This window comes from Ascaphus truei, chromosome 7 (assembly GCF_040206685.1).
Source record: "Ascaphus truei isolate aAscTru1 chromosome 7, aAscTru1.hap1, whole genome shotgun sequence".
Lineage (NCBI taxonomy): Eukaryota > Metazoa > Chordata > Amphibia > Anura > Ascaphidae > Ascaphus > Ascaphus truei.
In genome coordinates this window covers 49,256,584-49,271,651 of record NC_134489.1, presented here as the reverse complement: position 1 = coordinate 49,271,651, position 15,068 = coordinate 49,256,584, and the positions used below count along the sequence as shown (strand labels likewise).

General features: G+C 43.6%; 1 protein-coding gene across 3 annotated transcripts in view; it reads left to right on the top strand.

Annotated features, from left to right (window-relative positions):
- Window positions 1-15,068, top strand: part of SLC39A10 (solute carrier family 39 member 10) — an 84,854-nt gene that overhangs the window by 42,287 nt on the left and 27,499 nt on the right. For all 3 annotated transcript variants that reach the window (XM_075608337.1, XM_075608336.1, XM_075608338.1), the window contains exons 4-6: window positions 6,599-6,768; window positions 11,028-11,228; window positions 13,125-13,248. In XM_075608337.1, coding sequence (XP_075464452.1) covers window positions 6,599-6,768; window positions 11,028-11,228; window positions 13,125-13,248 — 495 coding nt within the window. The remainder of the gene's footprint in view (window positions 1-6,598; window positions 6,769-11,027; window positions 11,229-13,124; window positions 13,249-15,068) is intronic.

The following is a 15,068-nucleotide window of genomic DNA, read 5'->3' as shown; positions in this document are numbered from 1 at the left end:
TATATGGGCCGGTCTATGCAGCTAGCAATTTGTTCTGCAGAGTGGGCTTCAGAACAAGCACTTGTTGCCCTGGAATGAATTCTCTGCTATGGGCACTTCTATCATACCAATGCTTCTGCTTGGTCTGAGCTGCCTGGAGGTTAGCCTGTACTAACCCCATGAGTTTCTCTAGCCGGTCTCTGAGCTCCACCACATGCTGTATCACAGAAGCATCTGTATTGGTTGTCTCCCCTTCCCATCCCTCCTAGAATAGGTCAAGCGGTCCCCGGACACGGCGCCCATACAGAAGCTCAAAAGTGGAGAACCCGGTAGGCTCTTGCGGTACATCTCGATATGCAAACAGTAAGTGCTGTAACCATGCTTCCCTGTCTCCCTTTTCAGCTTCTGCAAATGCTCGCAGCATCTGCTTCAAAGTCCTATTGAACCGCTCACACATTCCGTTAGTTTGGGGGTGGTAAGGGGCAGAGCGGAGGGCTGTCACCCCACATGTAGCCCAGAGACACTGTAGCCATTCAAACATGAATTGCACCCCCTGATTGGTTAGGATCTCACTAAGGAAACCTACCCTAGCACAAATTTAAATCAGAGCCTCTGCCACTTTTCTTGCCTCAATGGAGGACAGTGCCAGAGCCTCAGGATACGTGGTTGCAAAATCAACCACCATGAAGATGTAGCACTTCCCTGATCAACTAGGTATCAGAAGCGAACCCACTATATCCACTGCTACTCTGGAAGGGCTCACAGATGATCGGTAGTGGTCTCAGGGGGACCTTCACACGGTAAACCCGACTTGCCTACTCGATGACAGGCGTCACACGTGCGGCAGGACAACGATGCCTCCTGACATGCCCCCGGCCAGTAGAAATTTTGCAGTAGCCGGTTCTGGTTTGGGTGACCTTCTGATGCTCTGCTAGCGGGATGGAATGGGCTACCTGCAGTAACTGCTGCCTGTACTCCCTGGGTACCACTAGCTGTATTCTACCAGTCCACACTCTAACTGGAGCTTCAGGGGCTTGCTCTTTGTATAAGAGCCCACGGTGCCCTCCAAGTCGGGATCGGAACGTACAGCTTCCCTAAACCGTGCACTGAACTCCAGTTGCCCGCCTGTTGGGGAATTGGTTGGAAGGTAAGTCAGGACTCAGTATAGACTGGCTTACCTACCTGGACTCCTCGGGGACCTCTGGACTCTTTGGCTCCAAAAGCTGGGGAGTAATGATCTCCTCGGGCAGGGATACCAAAGTCATTTGGCGACGGGTGGCACCGGAGCATCTTCCTCTGCATAGGAGCAAATAAAGTGCCCAAGGTCGTTGCCGAGCAAGATATCGGTGTCCAATCCAGGTAACACACCGACATCCCTCGACCGGGTACCAAGTCAAGGAACGCTCGGGCAACATAGGGGACCTGGGCGCACCATCTGGCATTGTCACCTGCATCCCCGTCCCTGGGAGCAGGTGTTCTGGGCTGACCATATCAGGTCGCACCAGAGTTACCATGGCCCCGGTGTCCATCAGGCCGTCCCAGGCCGATCTCCTGTGGTCACCGGGCGCAAATGCTTCCGCCGCACATCGTTGACCTTGCATCCCGACTGATGCCCGTCTGCGTCCTCTGCTTGCTGCTGCTGTAGGGACTGCTGCCTGGGTTCGCTGCTGGACATGCTGTACCGTTGCCTGCTGCTGTTGGGGCCAACCCCACGTAGGCGATCAGCTTATCAGCTGGGATACATTGCCCGGGCTGGGGTTGATGGAACGGGGAAGGTTGGGGTAATCTAGCTGCAGATGCCCCGTCAGGTTGCATTAATGCACACCTCTGCCGGCTTTGCTGCACTTCCCCCGGCATGCATCTTGGTCCTCCACATTGGAGTGGTGGAGGGATGATCAGCAGCCTTGGCTATACGGACTGCGGGTACTGCAGTGTGGAGTAGGACCCTCTTCCTATACTGTGGACGGGTGGTCACGTACTCATCTGCCATCAGGGCAGCCTCTTGGTAGTTTGCCTACTTGTGGACCATTACCTACTCACGGACATCTGCAAACACTTTCGCAGAAACTGCTCTCTCACAAACAAGTCAAGCAGCTCTCGGTGGGTGTTAGCTTTGTACCCATCTACCCACTGGTGAGTCCAGTGGGCTAACCGGGAAGCAAACTCCACATGAGTGTCCAGGGCTGTCTTGTCCTCGGTCCTGAACTGCTCCCGGTATGCCTCCGGATTGTGGACATACCTGTTCAGTAAAATTGCCTTGACATGCTCATAGTCCTGGCCATCCTCTCGTTCAATATCCTAAAAGGCTTTCAGTGCCTTCCCACTCAGCCTGGGGGACAGGTACTTCACACACTCCGTCTCAGGTAACGAGTGCCGCACGCACTGGTTTTTCAAATGACCCCAAGAACCCTTCAATGTCATTGGTGCCATCCACATACTTGCCGAAGCTGTGGTAGGACACCCGGGCTGGACGGGCTTGGGAACGTGCTGCAGCTGGACATCGAGGTAGCAGGAGTGGGGTTAGACGTATGAAGGCCCAGCTGGGCAAAGACTATCTGCTACTCTGCCGTGGAGTCCGGGCCCAGGGTCACAAAGAGATCTTCAAACTCTCCAGGAGAGGTAGCTGCAGCCACTGGGGCAACCACAGGAGGATCACTGGGTTCCCCTTCCTCATCCTCTATATCAAGATCTGCCTCTTCCTGGGCAACCCCTTCCACTACCGGCTCGATATTGTGGGCTAGGGAAGCCTCATGCTTCTCCAAATCTTCTACGAGAAGGGTGTTGGCACGACCGTCTGTAGGCAGTCCATAGCCATCACAATGGGCTACGACTGCAGCTCTGTCCCAGGACCTGTACCGTCATGCTCGAAGAGACATCCTCTGATTCTTTCAAACTAACTACAGGGTCAGTGAACTGTGTGATTCCATGCTTTGTATAACGTGTGTCTGACATTACTTGTCCTGGGGTCTTGAAACTTCAAGACCGACTTTGAGCTATGATTCCCCACGTGACCGCGTCGTGCACGTGAAGACAAAATTCGGTCATCCCTGCCAGCGTACGTCATGGCGCATTGCGCACCCACTGACACATGGCCGCTGTGCTGTGGTGTGTGGCGCACACACCGCAGCGGCCGCTGGGGACCTGGCCATAGCCACAGATTTTCCAAGGCAAGTGGTCTATCTCACAGACTGTGAGATTTCTGCAGCCAGGCTAATGGCCCATTGGATTAACACAGCGGGGGTCCCTGCATTTGAATGGGGCTGCAAGTCCCATTCAAACTCAGGGACCTCTGCTGTGTTAATCCGATGGGCCATTTCAGCCTGCTCTGGACAATCTCACGAGTTACTGCGAGATAGCCACAGATTTTCCCGGGCACGTTGTCTAATACTGGCAGCTGCATCTGTACATTATTTGTAATTCAACAATTTGGAGAATTATTGGTAGGGGGGGAATGCTTCTGTAAACCACTGTACTTGTGTTTGTTTGTATTTGTTTGATTTATTACAAAGAAATAGCGCTAATAGGATATATCCACTGTGAACTGGGCAGAAGAGATGGATTGTAACCATGTGCAAAGTGCAATAATTAACGTATAACATGTGACATATACTGATAGATTAATTATATCATAGAATCTTGTATAAAGTGGAGAGTGGAATACAAAAGTAACGAGTCAAACCAAGAGTAAAAAAAAGTCGTGGAAAAGTCCTTGTGAAGTGTAAATATAAGATTGAAAGAATCGTGGTAGTTCTGCAGCTTTCGTTAAGGATGAACCACATCCAGGAGGTATCTGAAACCAGGAAGAAAGCGCTTAGCATATACTATAAACCTGGATAAAATGTATTGATACAAAAATAAAAAAGCCTTGATGGACACGCTCACAAGGATGGCAGGTAAAAGCGCGTGTAGAGATATCTCATGATTGAAGATGGTCAGCAGATCCGATATTATCCGCATCAAGCGACAGTCACCATTCACGTTCCTTCAGCCTAAGGTCAAAGCCCTTTTTGTACAGCTGCAACAATCCCAGGAAGATGCAGGGGGGGCCGGTAGCCAAAAGAAGGCAGTAGTTTGTATTGTGGCATGTGAGACTGGAACCTCCGCCAAACTCGGGCACTCTAGCGTGGGGATGTAACACGCAGAAAGGGACATGCACTTTTACCTGCGATCCCTGTGAGTGTGCCCATCTCAAAGCTTTTTTATTTTTGTACCAATACATTTTATTCAGATTTATGCTATGTGGTACGCACTTTATTGTGTGTGTGCGTGTGTGCGTGTGTGCGTGTGTGTGTGTGTGTGTGTGTGTGTGTGTTTGTTGCTCCGCGCCCAGATAACAGAAGGGAAACTGATATAAAGAAATATCAGCTGAAAGATCATTAGTTTTTCACACATGGCTTCTCCATTTTGGCTTTATTTTTGTTAAATAAATCATGACACTGTGTTTTTGTTCATCTGAGGTTGTATTTACCTAATTTTTAGACCTGCTACGGAACGGTGTGTGTGTCATTTGCATGTCATTTCCCAGAATCCTTTGCTGCTGTGGAAGCACTGTGTATGGGTGATAATGGTGAAAGGCAGGGTTGCAGACCTGTCTAAGACATGCAAATGAGCATGAGCAAAGTATAAAAGTAAATACCCCCTAACGGTGCTAATGGGCATAAAATATGTGAAAGCAAACAGAAGACCAAAATAAGCACTCGAGCCTATCCAAAAATACTAAATGTATTAAAGCAAATTCACAAAAACAAAGACACAACATGGAATTTAAAATAACTTGAGACAAACCTTTACTATCTGAACTGTCTTACTATGGTGTATAAACAGTGACAATGTAGATCTAACAACAAGTCTAATAATATAATATGCTGCACTGGCGGAATATACAATATAAGAACTGATTAAATAGGTTCCAGTGAAAAATGTTTTTTCACTTTAACCCCGGAGACACCGGATATCGGTAGCTGGTAAATAGTGATGCAATATACAGCATATAATAGGGCACGGAAACCTCTGGTCCCAGCGAGACACCAACTGTTTGTAGGTTTTCAGCGCAATAAACAATAAGCAGCAGAATGCAGATTCTTGACCCCTTGAAAAAGCCTCATTTATGGCGAAACATATGTTGGGGTAGCTTGTGTTTTTCCTGAGATGCCCTGAAGTCTGACTGCCTTGTCTGCATGCCCACTGAGACCGGAGAATCTGCATTCTGCTGTTTATTGCGCTGTAAACCTACAAACCTGGGACCAGAGGTTTCTGTGCCCTATCGTATGCTGTATATTGCATCACTATTTACCAGCTACCGATATCCGTGAGTTTAGGAGAGGAAACTCCCCACTATGTTCTCAACGGTTGCTTCCTTTGTACATATACCAAGTGCATGAGATACACAAGTCACTATTGATTAGTATCTGGAGATTCAAATTTATCTTGGATCCGGATTCAGACTTGCTAACTCGTGTCAGCATGTTGACAGTCAAGTATTGTTAGTGTACCTATCCGGTTATATCTATAAGTGATCTAATTTATATTTGGTGTCACACTTATTACCATCCCATTATCCCTCACAAAGGGTTAATATTTACATCTTATAACTTATCACATTCTCTATTGTTTGATGCAGTGTTACTTATGTTGAGATATCTTGTTCACCTTATAGTTCACACCGGCCGGTGTCTCGGGTTAAAGTGAAAAATCTTTTTGCTTATTTTGGATGTGTGTGTGTGTGTGTGTGTGTGTGTGTGTGTATATACACACACACACATATATATACACACATCCGTTCTTTAGTATTAGATAATAGTGATTTTTTTGTTTGTTTTTATTCAACTCTTAATGCAATTATTAATGAGTTAAAGCATCCTTTGATTCCTGCAGATGGTTTTAACCCACCTCCCAAGCAGTGCAAGATCTTTGCAGCGCTTTCCTTTTTGGGATAATTTGTTGTAAACTGTAACATTATCTAATGTTATCTTTGTAATATAATGCTACATTGCACTTGTTCAGTTACACTGACTGAAACAGCCATTATGTAAGGCAGGGGTGCACAAACTATTAGAGTTGTGCCCCCCTGCCTTTCCCCTGTGCTTGCGCCCCCTCACCTCTTTTGCCGGCGTCAAATGATGCAGCGTTGCCATGGCGACGGTCGTGCCGTGACGTCACATGGCATCGTGGCATCATTGACGCTGCATTGCCATGGTGACGCATCACAGCAGCCTTCTGAATCAAGGTAAGTTGAGTTGCAGAGGCCTCGTGCGATCCCCCGGCATTTAATTGAAATGCCTTGGGGAAGAGCATGGGACCTCTGCAACCGCCTGCGCCCCCCAGTTTGCGCACCACTGATGTAAGGCACTTACCAGTTTAGGTAAGAATGTAGAATTCTACATTGTCACATGCTTTACATATAAAAAAAAGTAGTTGGAAAGAATTATTGCTGCTTTAATTGAACATACCTGCCACTAGCATGTGTGGTGGTTAGTGTGCATCACTGAGGCATTTTAAAGATTAATCTGAGCTTGGGTAGTTGTAAGACCACCTTTTACGTTACTGATTTTTTATTGTACAGTGAATCAAAAACTCTGTAGTGTTGTTTTAACACTGTCCATTTCTGTTCCTCCTACAGCTTGGATTTGTGGCCTCATCTCTATCACAGTCATTAGCCTGCTTTCCTTGCTAGGCGTGATCCTGATTCCAATAATTAATCAAGGCTGCTTCAAGTTCCTACTCAACTTCCTTGTTGCTTTAGCTGTGGGAACCCTGAGTGGAGATGCGCTACTTCATCTGCTGCCCCATGTAATTATTCCTCTAAGTTTGAATTTTTATTTTTAACTGTGGTACTGGTTCCAAGAACATTTTTAACCTCATCTTCGGTTTCTACAATATTTATTTATGCTTTAAAACAAAAAGGGATCGAATAATTGAGACGCCCCCTTTTATTTGGAAAAAGACATCACTTGCATATACAGATAGCTAAATATTGGTCTGTATTATATTTTTATATTGTATACATATCTGTACTAATTTAGAAGTGTGTGTCTGTCACGCTCTATCTCCTACACCCTTCGCTACCCGGTCATGTACTGTATATATCGCTGGAAAGCTCTTTGTGAGCACATTCAAAGAACTTTGTGACATTTTTAAATTCCAAAATGTTGGGCGCAAACATTTTGCTTTCTGGTCATGTTATGAATGGAAAACTAGGTTATCTTCCAAGAAAATGTTTGCATTTCCAAAATGTGTACCCCAGAATGTACTATTTTTTTCTATGCCAAAAATGACATCCAAAATGGAAGATACTTGTCATTACCATAGCAACTGTAATTAAGACAACTGTTCGTTATGACGACCATAGATATAACCCGACAGAATAGTAAGTGTATGTTATACCAGCGGTGCGCAAACTGTGGGGCGCGACCCCCAGGGGGGGCGCGACACTGCCGACGGGGGGCGCGGGGTTTACAGAGGCCCCGCGCGCTTCCCGAAGGCACTTAAATTAAGTGCCGGGGGAGCTGCAGGGCCTCTGTAAACCTAACTTACCGTGGCTCCGGCGGCTTCCTCCCTGCGTCGCCATGGCAACGCGGCGGCAAAATGACGCTGCGAGGTCATGTGACGTCACGTTGCTATGGCAACGTGACGTCATTACGCCGGAGCGCGGGTAAGTTGGGGTTGGGAGGGGGGCGCGGGAGTGAGGGGACAGCCGGCAGGGGGGCGCAGGGAAAAAAGTTTGCGCCCCCCTGTGTTATACCATTGTCAACAACTAATGACTGACAATTAACATACTATACTATAATATAGTATGAAAAAAGGGTTCACAAACTTTCTCGCAACTGTATCTATCATCCTTTATTTATAATTCAAATAATATTAGCTATTTTCATGACAATAGTATGTTAATAGCTAATATTATTTGAATTATAAATAAAGGATGATAGATACAGTTGCGAGAAAGTTTGTGAACCCTTTTTTCACATATTTCAAACCTAAAATGTTATTAGAACTTAAGGTCCTAATAATAGATCAAGATAACCTGATCAAACAAATTACACAAAAACATGATACTTTTTCAACATTAATTTATCCACAAATGATTCAACATTCAATATCCATGTGTGAAAAAGTGTGTCAACTTTTAGATTCAGTACCTGGTGGCACCCCCTTGAGCAGCAATGACTTCAACTAAGCATTTCCTGTATTTGCTTGTCAGTCTCTCACGTAGGTTTTGAGGAATTTTGGCCCATTCCTCCTTACAAAACTGCTGCAGCTCTGGCATTTGAGATCTTCCTTGCATGGACAGCTCGCTTCAGGTCCTGCCACAACATTTCGATGGGGTTTAGGTCTGGACTTTGACTAGGCCTTTCTAAAATGTGGAATTTCTTCTTCTGCAGCCATTCTTTTGTAGATCTGCTTGTATGTTTAGGATCATCGTCTTGCTGCATGATCCACTTTCGTTTCAGCTTCAGCTCACAGATGGATGGCCTGACATTCTCTTTTAGAATCTTCTGATATAATGCAGAATTCATGGTTGGGTCAATGATTGCAAGCCATCCAGGTCCTGAGGCAGCAAAGCAGCCCCAAACCATCATGCTCCCACCAAGATCTTTGACAGATGGGATGAGGTGGTTCTTTTCGCACGCAGTGTTTGGTTTTCGCCAAACATAACATTTTTCATTGGGGCCAAAAAGTTTTACATTTGACTCGTCTGTCCAGGGAACATTGTTCCAGATAGAAGAGAAAAGTAGAGCATAGCCAAACAGGAGCAAGGAGAGGATCCAGTGATGCAAAAATTGTTTATTGGAGTATGCAAAGCATGGAGGGTACCCATGGTTTTGTAAACCTTTCTAAACTGATGAGCATCAATAACTGCTTTTCAGGGGTCCTTTCTTTTGATTGCGGCATGACGTGTTTCCACATAACTGTATGGTGAAGACCAAACTCACAAAGTTTCTTGTCTTTATATTAGGGTGGTCTCCCAAACTCACACCTGATTATCTACCTGATTATTTAAACACCTGATTCTAATTATCCCCTCTAATTTAGCTGATAAAACTAGGGTTTCACTTTCTTTTGCACATACCCTGGCTCTTAATTACTAGTTTTTTTTTGTCTATTTCATACATCATTATGGTTCAAAATACAGTGAATTGGTTAATATAAACCCTATTGGATATTTCAGAAAATACCTTTTGGTTTTGATTCAAGAAGGTTATCATGGAAAAACTATAGAATTTCCAAAGTTCTCATTAGGGTTCACAAATGTTTTCTCACCACTGTGTCCTTTTATTTATATTGCTCTTGCAACAGTACAATGAGCATTAAGAAGCATAACATACCGATGAACATCAATTTATGCATTCTAACACAAAGGGCCAGGAGGTAGCTGCTCCAAAGAACTTGCAATCTCAGAGGTGAAAAGGGACACAAGGATCAGTGTGGCCAGAGTGCCAAGGATGTCCCCAAGTCTCCATTAAACTTTGACCACGGCTTTTAACCTGTAGTAGAATTAAAGCTGGGGCTGCTCCATTATTGGCTCTGCCTCATGTAAGGCCACAGGATCACTATTACATGGTGTTGGGTCCCTCTCCTACAACTCTGCGGCTCTTGGAGAGAGACTTTTCTGTTCAGACAGACCTTTCCATGACAGACAGAATATCCTGTTACGAAACAGAAGGTCCTTGAAAGTGCTGACTCTTGTGCAGTTTTCAGTAGGGCACACAGGAAAGCATAGGGGTAATTTCATTGTGTGTATATGCACTGGTAATATCTGAGCAAAACCCATGTCATTTACCATTCTTCCACTGACAGCAACAGTAATTATAATAAGAAGCGTAAACCAATTTATTGAATTACAAGTCAAAATGTGTGTGGTAATAGGTTATAACGAAGGGAACTGTAACTACAGAAACGTTACACTTTTTAACGGAGCTGAAGGAGTATCTCAGTGGCAATGACCCTGCCTTTGAAGCAAGTCATGATCTCAATGTGCCTCGTGTTCCAACATAAGATGTTAAAGCTGCAGTTCAAGCAATATCATACATGTGTTTTTTTTTTTAATAAATCTGTTCTGTACTATAAGAAAATACTTGTAGCATTTAAAAAAAACAAAACCGCTAAATGCCATTTTTAATGTATTGTAATGTAACCAGCATTTTTTTTTCTATAGCAACCATTTACAAAGTCACATCCCCTTCCTCTTCTGAATCGGCTCTGGCACATCACGTTTTGAGCCCTGCCCTCTGTAGTAGTGCACCAATTGTATCTACTGACTGCCTGGTCACATGATCTTCCCCACAGAACTTTGCATCTTTGGTCCTCTCCTGCTGCACTGACAGCCATTTAGTGAACCCCCGAGCCGAATCTTCGCAGATCGATTGGCAACTTGGCTAATTACATATCATTGTGTGGATTGTATTGATGCACATATTAAAGCAAAAATAAAAATGGAAATTAAAAAAATACAATCTGTTTGGACTGCTGTCTTAAGCTTTACAGTGTCTGCAAAATTCTTTGTACTGTACAGCACTGCGTACAGTTACGGTCAGCACCATATAACGGGGGTGGGGGGGGGATATATCAATTAAATATGTACCGAGTCCAACGATTGTCATTCTGTTGTCAGAGCAAGACAAAGTTTAAAATAATACACAAAAATGCAACTGCAAGCTTAAAAATAATGGACACTGGAAACACTGCATTTTGAACGTTCATTAAAAACACAACAGAATCTGTAAAGCGTATTTAACATAGCTTTTACATATAAATCATTGTATAAAAGTAATATTGTTGTTACCATGATTTTAAAGACGGTGGGGGTGTCACCATGCAAAAAAGTTGGACATCTGGTGTAAACTAAGCCATTGGCTGCCAGTTTGCTGCAGCCAATGACACATCTGATGGCAAGAGGGCTGAGGTTAGTTATCAATGCTTTCTACAGCTGGAAAATAAAGCACCCCAAAAAATATAAACAATCATTTTCTTTGCGGTTTAAGCTCTTTTTTTTTCTTGCAGGATGAATTTAAAACATAATTTATTTTATTTTATTCCCTCTATAACAGTCTCAAGGGGGACACGATCACGGTACAGAGGATCCCAATCGGAGCCAGGAGCATGACCAAGATCTAGGACCTGCAGAAGAAAAAAAATTTTTGGAGGAATATGACGCGGTTATGAAGGGGCTTGTTGCCCTTGGTGGAATCTATCTCCTGTTTATAGTAGAGCACGGTCTGCGGATGTTTAAGCATTATAAGGAACAAAGGGTATGTGTATTGTAACTGGCAGGTCTTTAAAAATATTTTGTTACTTTTGGAGTTTGTATGACTCCATGTAATTCAACTCGATCTGAAAACGAAATAGAACTGGGAGGGGTGGGGTCTTCCTAGGGCTGTCGCAGTCTACGGTCAGACGTCTCAGATTAAGGGGATTTGGGCTTTAACCCTAATAGTGGATTAGATTAATTGTGTGTGTGTGTGTGTGTCTTTCTGTCTCTCTCGATTTTAAAAATGGTGCTATGTATTTTTGGTTTATGGAACAGCCAGGAGAATTTGATTAATGAACCCACTAGGTTTCTTAAGCTTTCTTTAAATAACACTTCATTAACCTTTTCTAATGGTAACCAATACATCTTGCTTGGTTATATGTTGAGAAAAAATTGTCAGAAAGGTGCACTGAGTAGCTAAGGATTTTATTGTTAAAAAAAACCCCCACACAGGTATAACATAAACATTAAAACCAGTATATAGGCCACACAATGCACAATAATTAATTAAAATAATTAAATAAATTAAAAAGTAACTCACAATTGCCCTAAAACAGAGATCATGTGATGAGGCTGCTCGTGGGATTATGTACCAATCCGTGGCCAATAGCAACGCCTAAATCTAATGCGTTCCCTATTTGAGTTTCGATTACTGTTAGATTTGATTTTACATAAAAGACTTAAACCGGATCCAACCGTTCGTTTCCTCCGATCCATGAAAGAATTGCTAGATGAGGCACTACAGCATGGGATTATGAAGAAAACTGAATATGATTTTTTTATATATACCATCACCCACTGTCCCCATATATTACCACGTTCCAAAAATACGTAAATCTCTCACCAATCCCCCAGGTCGTCCCATTATTTAGGGTATAAATTCACTTACGTCAAATTTATCCCAATATTTAGATTTTTATTTACAGCCACTAGTCACTGAATTTCCTTCACATCTTAAGGACACCACAGCAGTTTTACAAGTACTGCAACAAACTTTGTGGAAAAGCGGCTATAGATTGACAACGTTAGATGTACAATTATTCTCCGTTTTAGGGCAATTGTGAGTTACTTTTTATTTATTTAATTATTTTCATTAATTATTGTGCATTGTGTGTATTGCCTTATATACTGGTTTTAGTGTTTATGTTATACCTGTATGGGTTTTTTACCAATAAAATCCTAAGCTACTCAGTGCGCCTTTCTGCCAATCTTTTTCTTCGTTTTTGTGAGCCCCTGTTAGTGAGCTCCCTTTCACAGGAGGTTGTGGAAGTCCCTACTGGCAGACGGCTGCAAGAGGTTGAGCGACGCAGCGCCACATAAAGACAGCACCAGTGCGGAGCAACATTCTCTTTAGTTATATGCTGCCCTGGAAATCTGACATGTCAATTTTGTTCTTGAGAACTAAACTTGAGGAGCCCTTGATAGCCAAAATACCTTCACTTTCCTTAATTTTTTCCTGTTACTGACATGATTTAAAAATCCTTAAGATTTTTTGATTGTGCTAAATTCTTTATAGAATATATATTTTAGGGCCCTGTCTTGGTTAATTCTCCAACCTTAGCACTCTTCCCCCCTCAGAAACTGGCCCAGTACTGTAGTCTTGGGCTGAGCGATTGGTGACCCTAGACACTAGGCCAGGTTCACATGTGGATTGTAGTGAAGCTGGAGCAGATCACATATACACTGCGTTTGCATTCAGAATAAAGAGATGAGATTGCTCTTGTATTCCTGATATTAAGGGGTGCAACCAATATGTGTTTGACTGTTGTGCCAAGGACGTTTGGTCACCAAGAGCTCCTTGCCAGTTATTTTGACAATGTTAGAAGAAATTTGTTTCTCTTTCACAGATTTTTTGTTTGCTTTAGGAAATTAGAAAAAAAAATTACCTTTCTTTTAGGGGATGCAGAGCTGGCTGAAGAGGAAACAGAAAGTTGATGAGTCCGCAGTTGGCAGAAAATTATCTGACCATAAACTAAATCGCAGGTCAGATGCGGAATGGCTGCAGCTTAAACCTTTAACAGGTAAACCTAATGTATTGCTTCAGTTACTTTGGATTCTTGAATATATATGTACACACAGGCACATGCACCCATAGAGTGTCCAGAAAAAAACGGGACACCTTTTATTTTTTGTCATATTTCGCAGAAGTATGCTCAATTTTCATGTAAATGTTAGTAATCATAGGTTTGTCACAGAATGATTTGATCATCTAATAAATGTTCTTTGGAATTGGTGATGGAATGATGACCAAGTGCATAGTTACAAAGTGGTGTTCGAAGCGCAGCACGTTATTAAGTGCCTGAGAATGAATTATGATCAAACTCTTATATAAAATGTTTCCTGTTAAAGGATGGACGCTAGGAGGACTGATTTAAAGAATTCATTACAGGTATTAAATGAGAAACGAGGGAGAAGTGTGTGGGAGAGAAAGGAGGGAGGAAAGAGGTAGGGAAAGAAAAAAGCCAAATGCCTCATTCTATAGAGGGTGGGTTGGCTCGCGAAGCATGCATGGGCTGAGCCCTTGTAATTAAATTTAAAAAAAACTTAAAGGGAAGGGTTTTCTGCTTTAGAAGGGGTCATTCAGTTTTGCTTACTTTAGAAAGATGAAATCACCCTTAAAGTAACTGCTTATTTAATCCTAGATTATATGAACTTCAGAGCAGATTTTTTTTCCCCCTGTTAGGGTGACCAGATTTTGAAAATGCAAAACCGGGACACATTAAAAAAATTATTTATAAAACAAATTACATCACGTGACGCACCCTGTTGCCATGACAACGAGACACTGACGTCAGGCGGTGACATGTTGCAATGGCAATGTGGCATCACGTGATGCCTCGGCGCCATAATACGTCCCGTTGTCATATCAACTTGATGCCGCGTGACGTCATGGAGCGTCTCGTTGTTATGGCAATGTGCATTACGTGACATTGCGCAGCCATGTTAACGGAATGTGGAGGGGAGGATACAGCCACACATAGACAGTGACACAGTGACAGTGACACAGACACACACAGTGACAGTGACACACACAGTGACAGTGACACACACAGTGACAGTGACACAAACACACAGTGACAGTGACACAAACACACAGTGACAGTGACACACACACACACACAGACTGTGACACACATACAGTGACAGTGACAGTGACACACACACAGAGTGACACACACACAGTGACATACACACACAGTGACACACACACAGCCAGTGACACAATGACACACACACACACAGTGACACAAACACACAGTGACAGTGACACACACACACACAGTGACAGTGACACACACACAGTGACACACACACACAGTGACACACACACAGTGACACACACACACAGCCAGTGACACAATGACACACACACACACACACACACTGACACAAACACACAGTGACAGTGACACACACACACACACACAGTGACAGTGACAAACACACAGTGACAGTGACAAACACACAGTGACAGTGACAAACACACAGTGACAGTGACAAACACACAGTGACAGTGACAAACACACAGTGACAGTGACAAACACACAGTGACAGTGACAAACACACAGTAACAGTGACAAACACACAGTGACACACACACAGTGACAGTGACACACACACACAGTGACACAAACACATACACACAGTGACACACTCACACACACAGTGACACACACACACACACACACAGTGACATACACACAATAAGCCCACCTCTGCAAACACACAAAAAAATAAGGTTTCTCCCCCCTTAGGGTTGATAAGGTGTCTGGGAGGGAGGGTATAAGAGGGCATGGGGGTTACCTGGGGCCCGTGGATGGGCTGCTGGAGCAGCATAGGT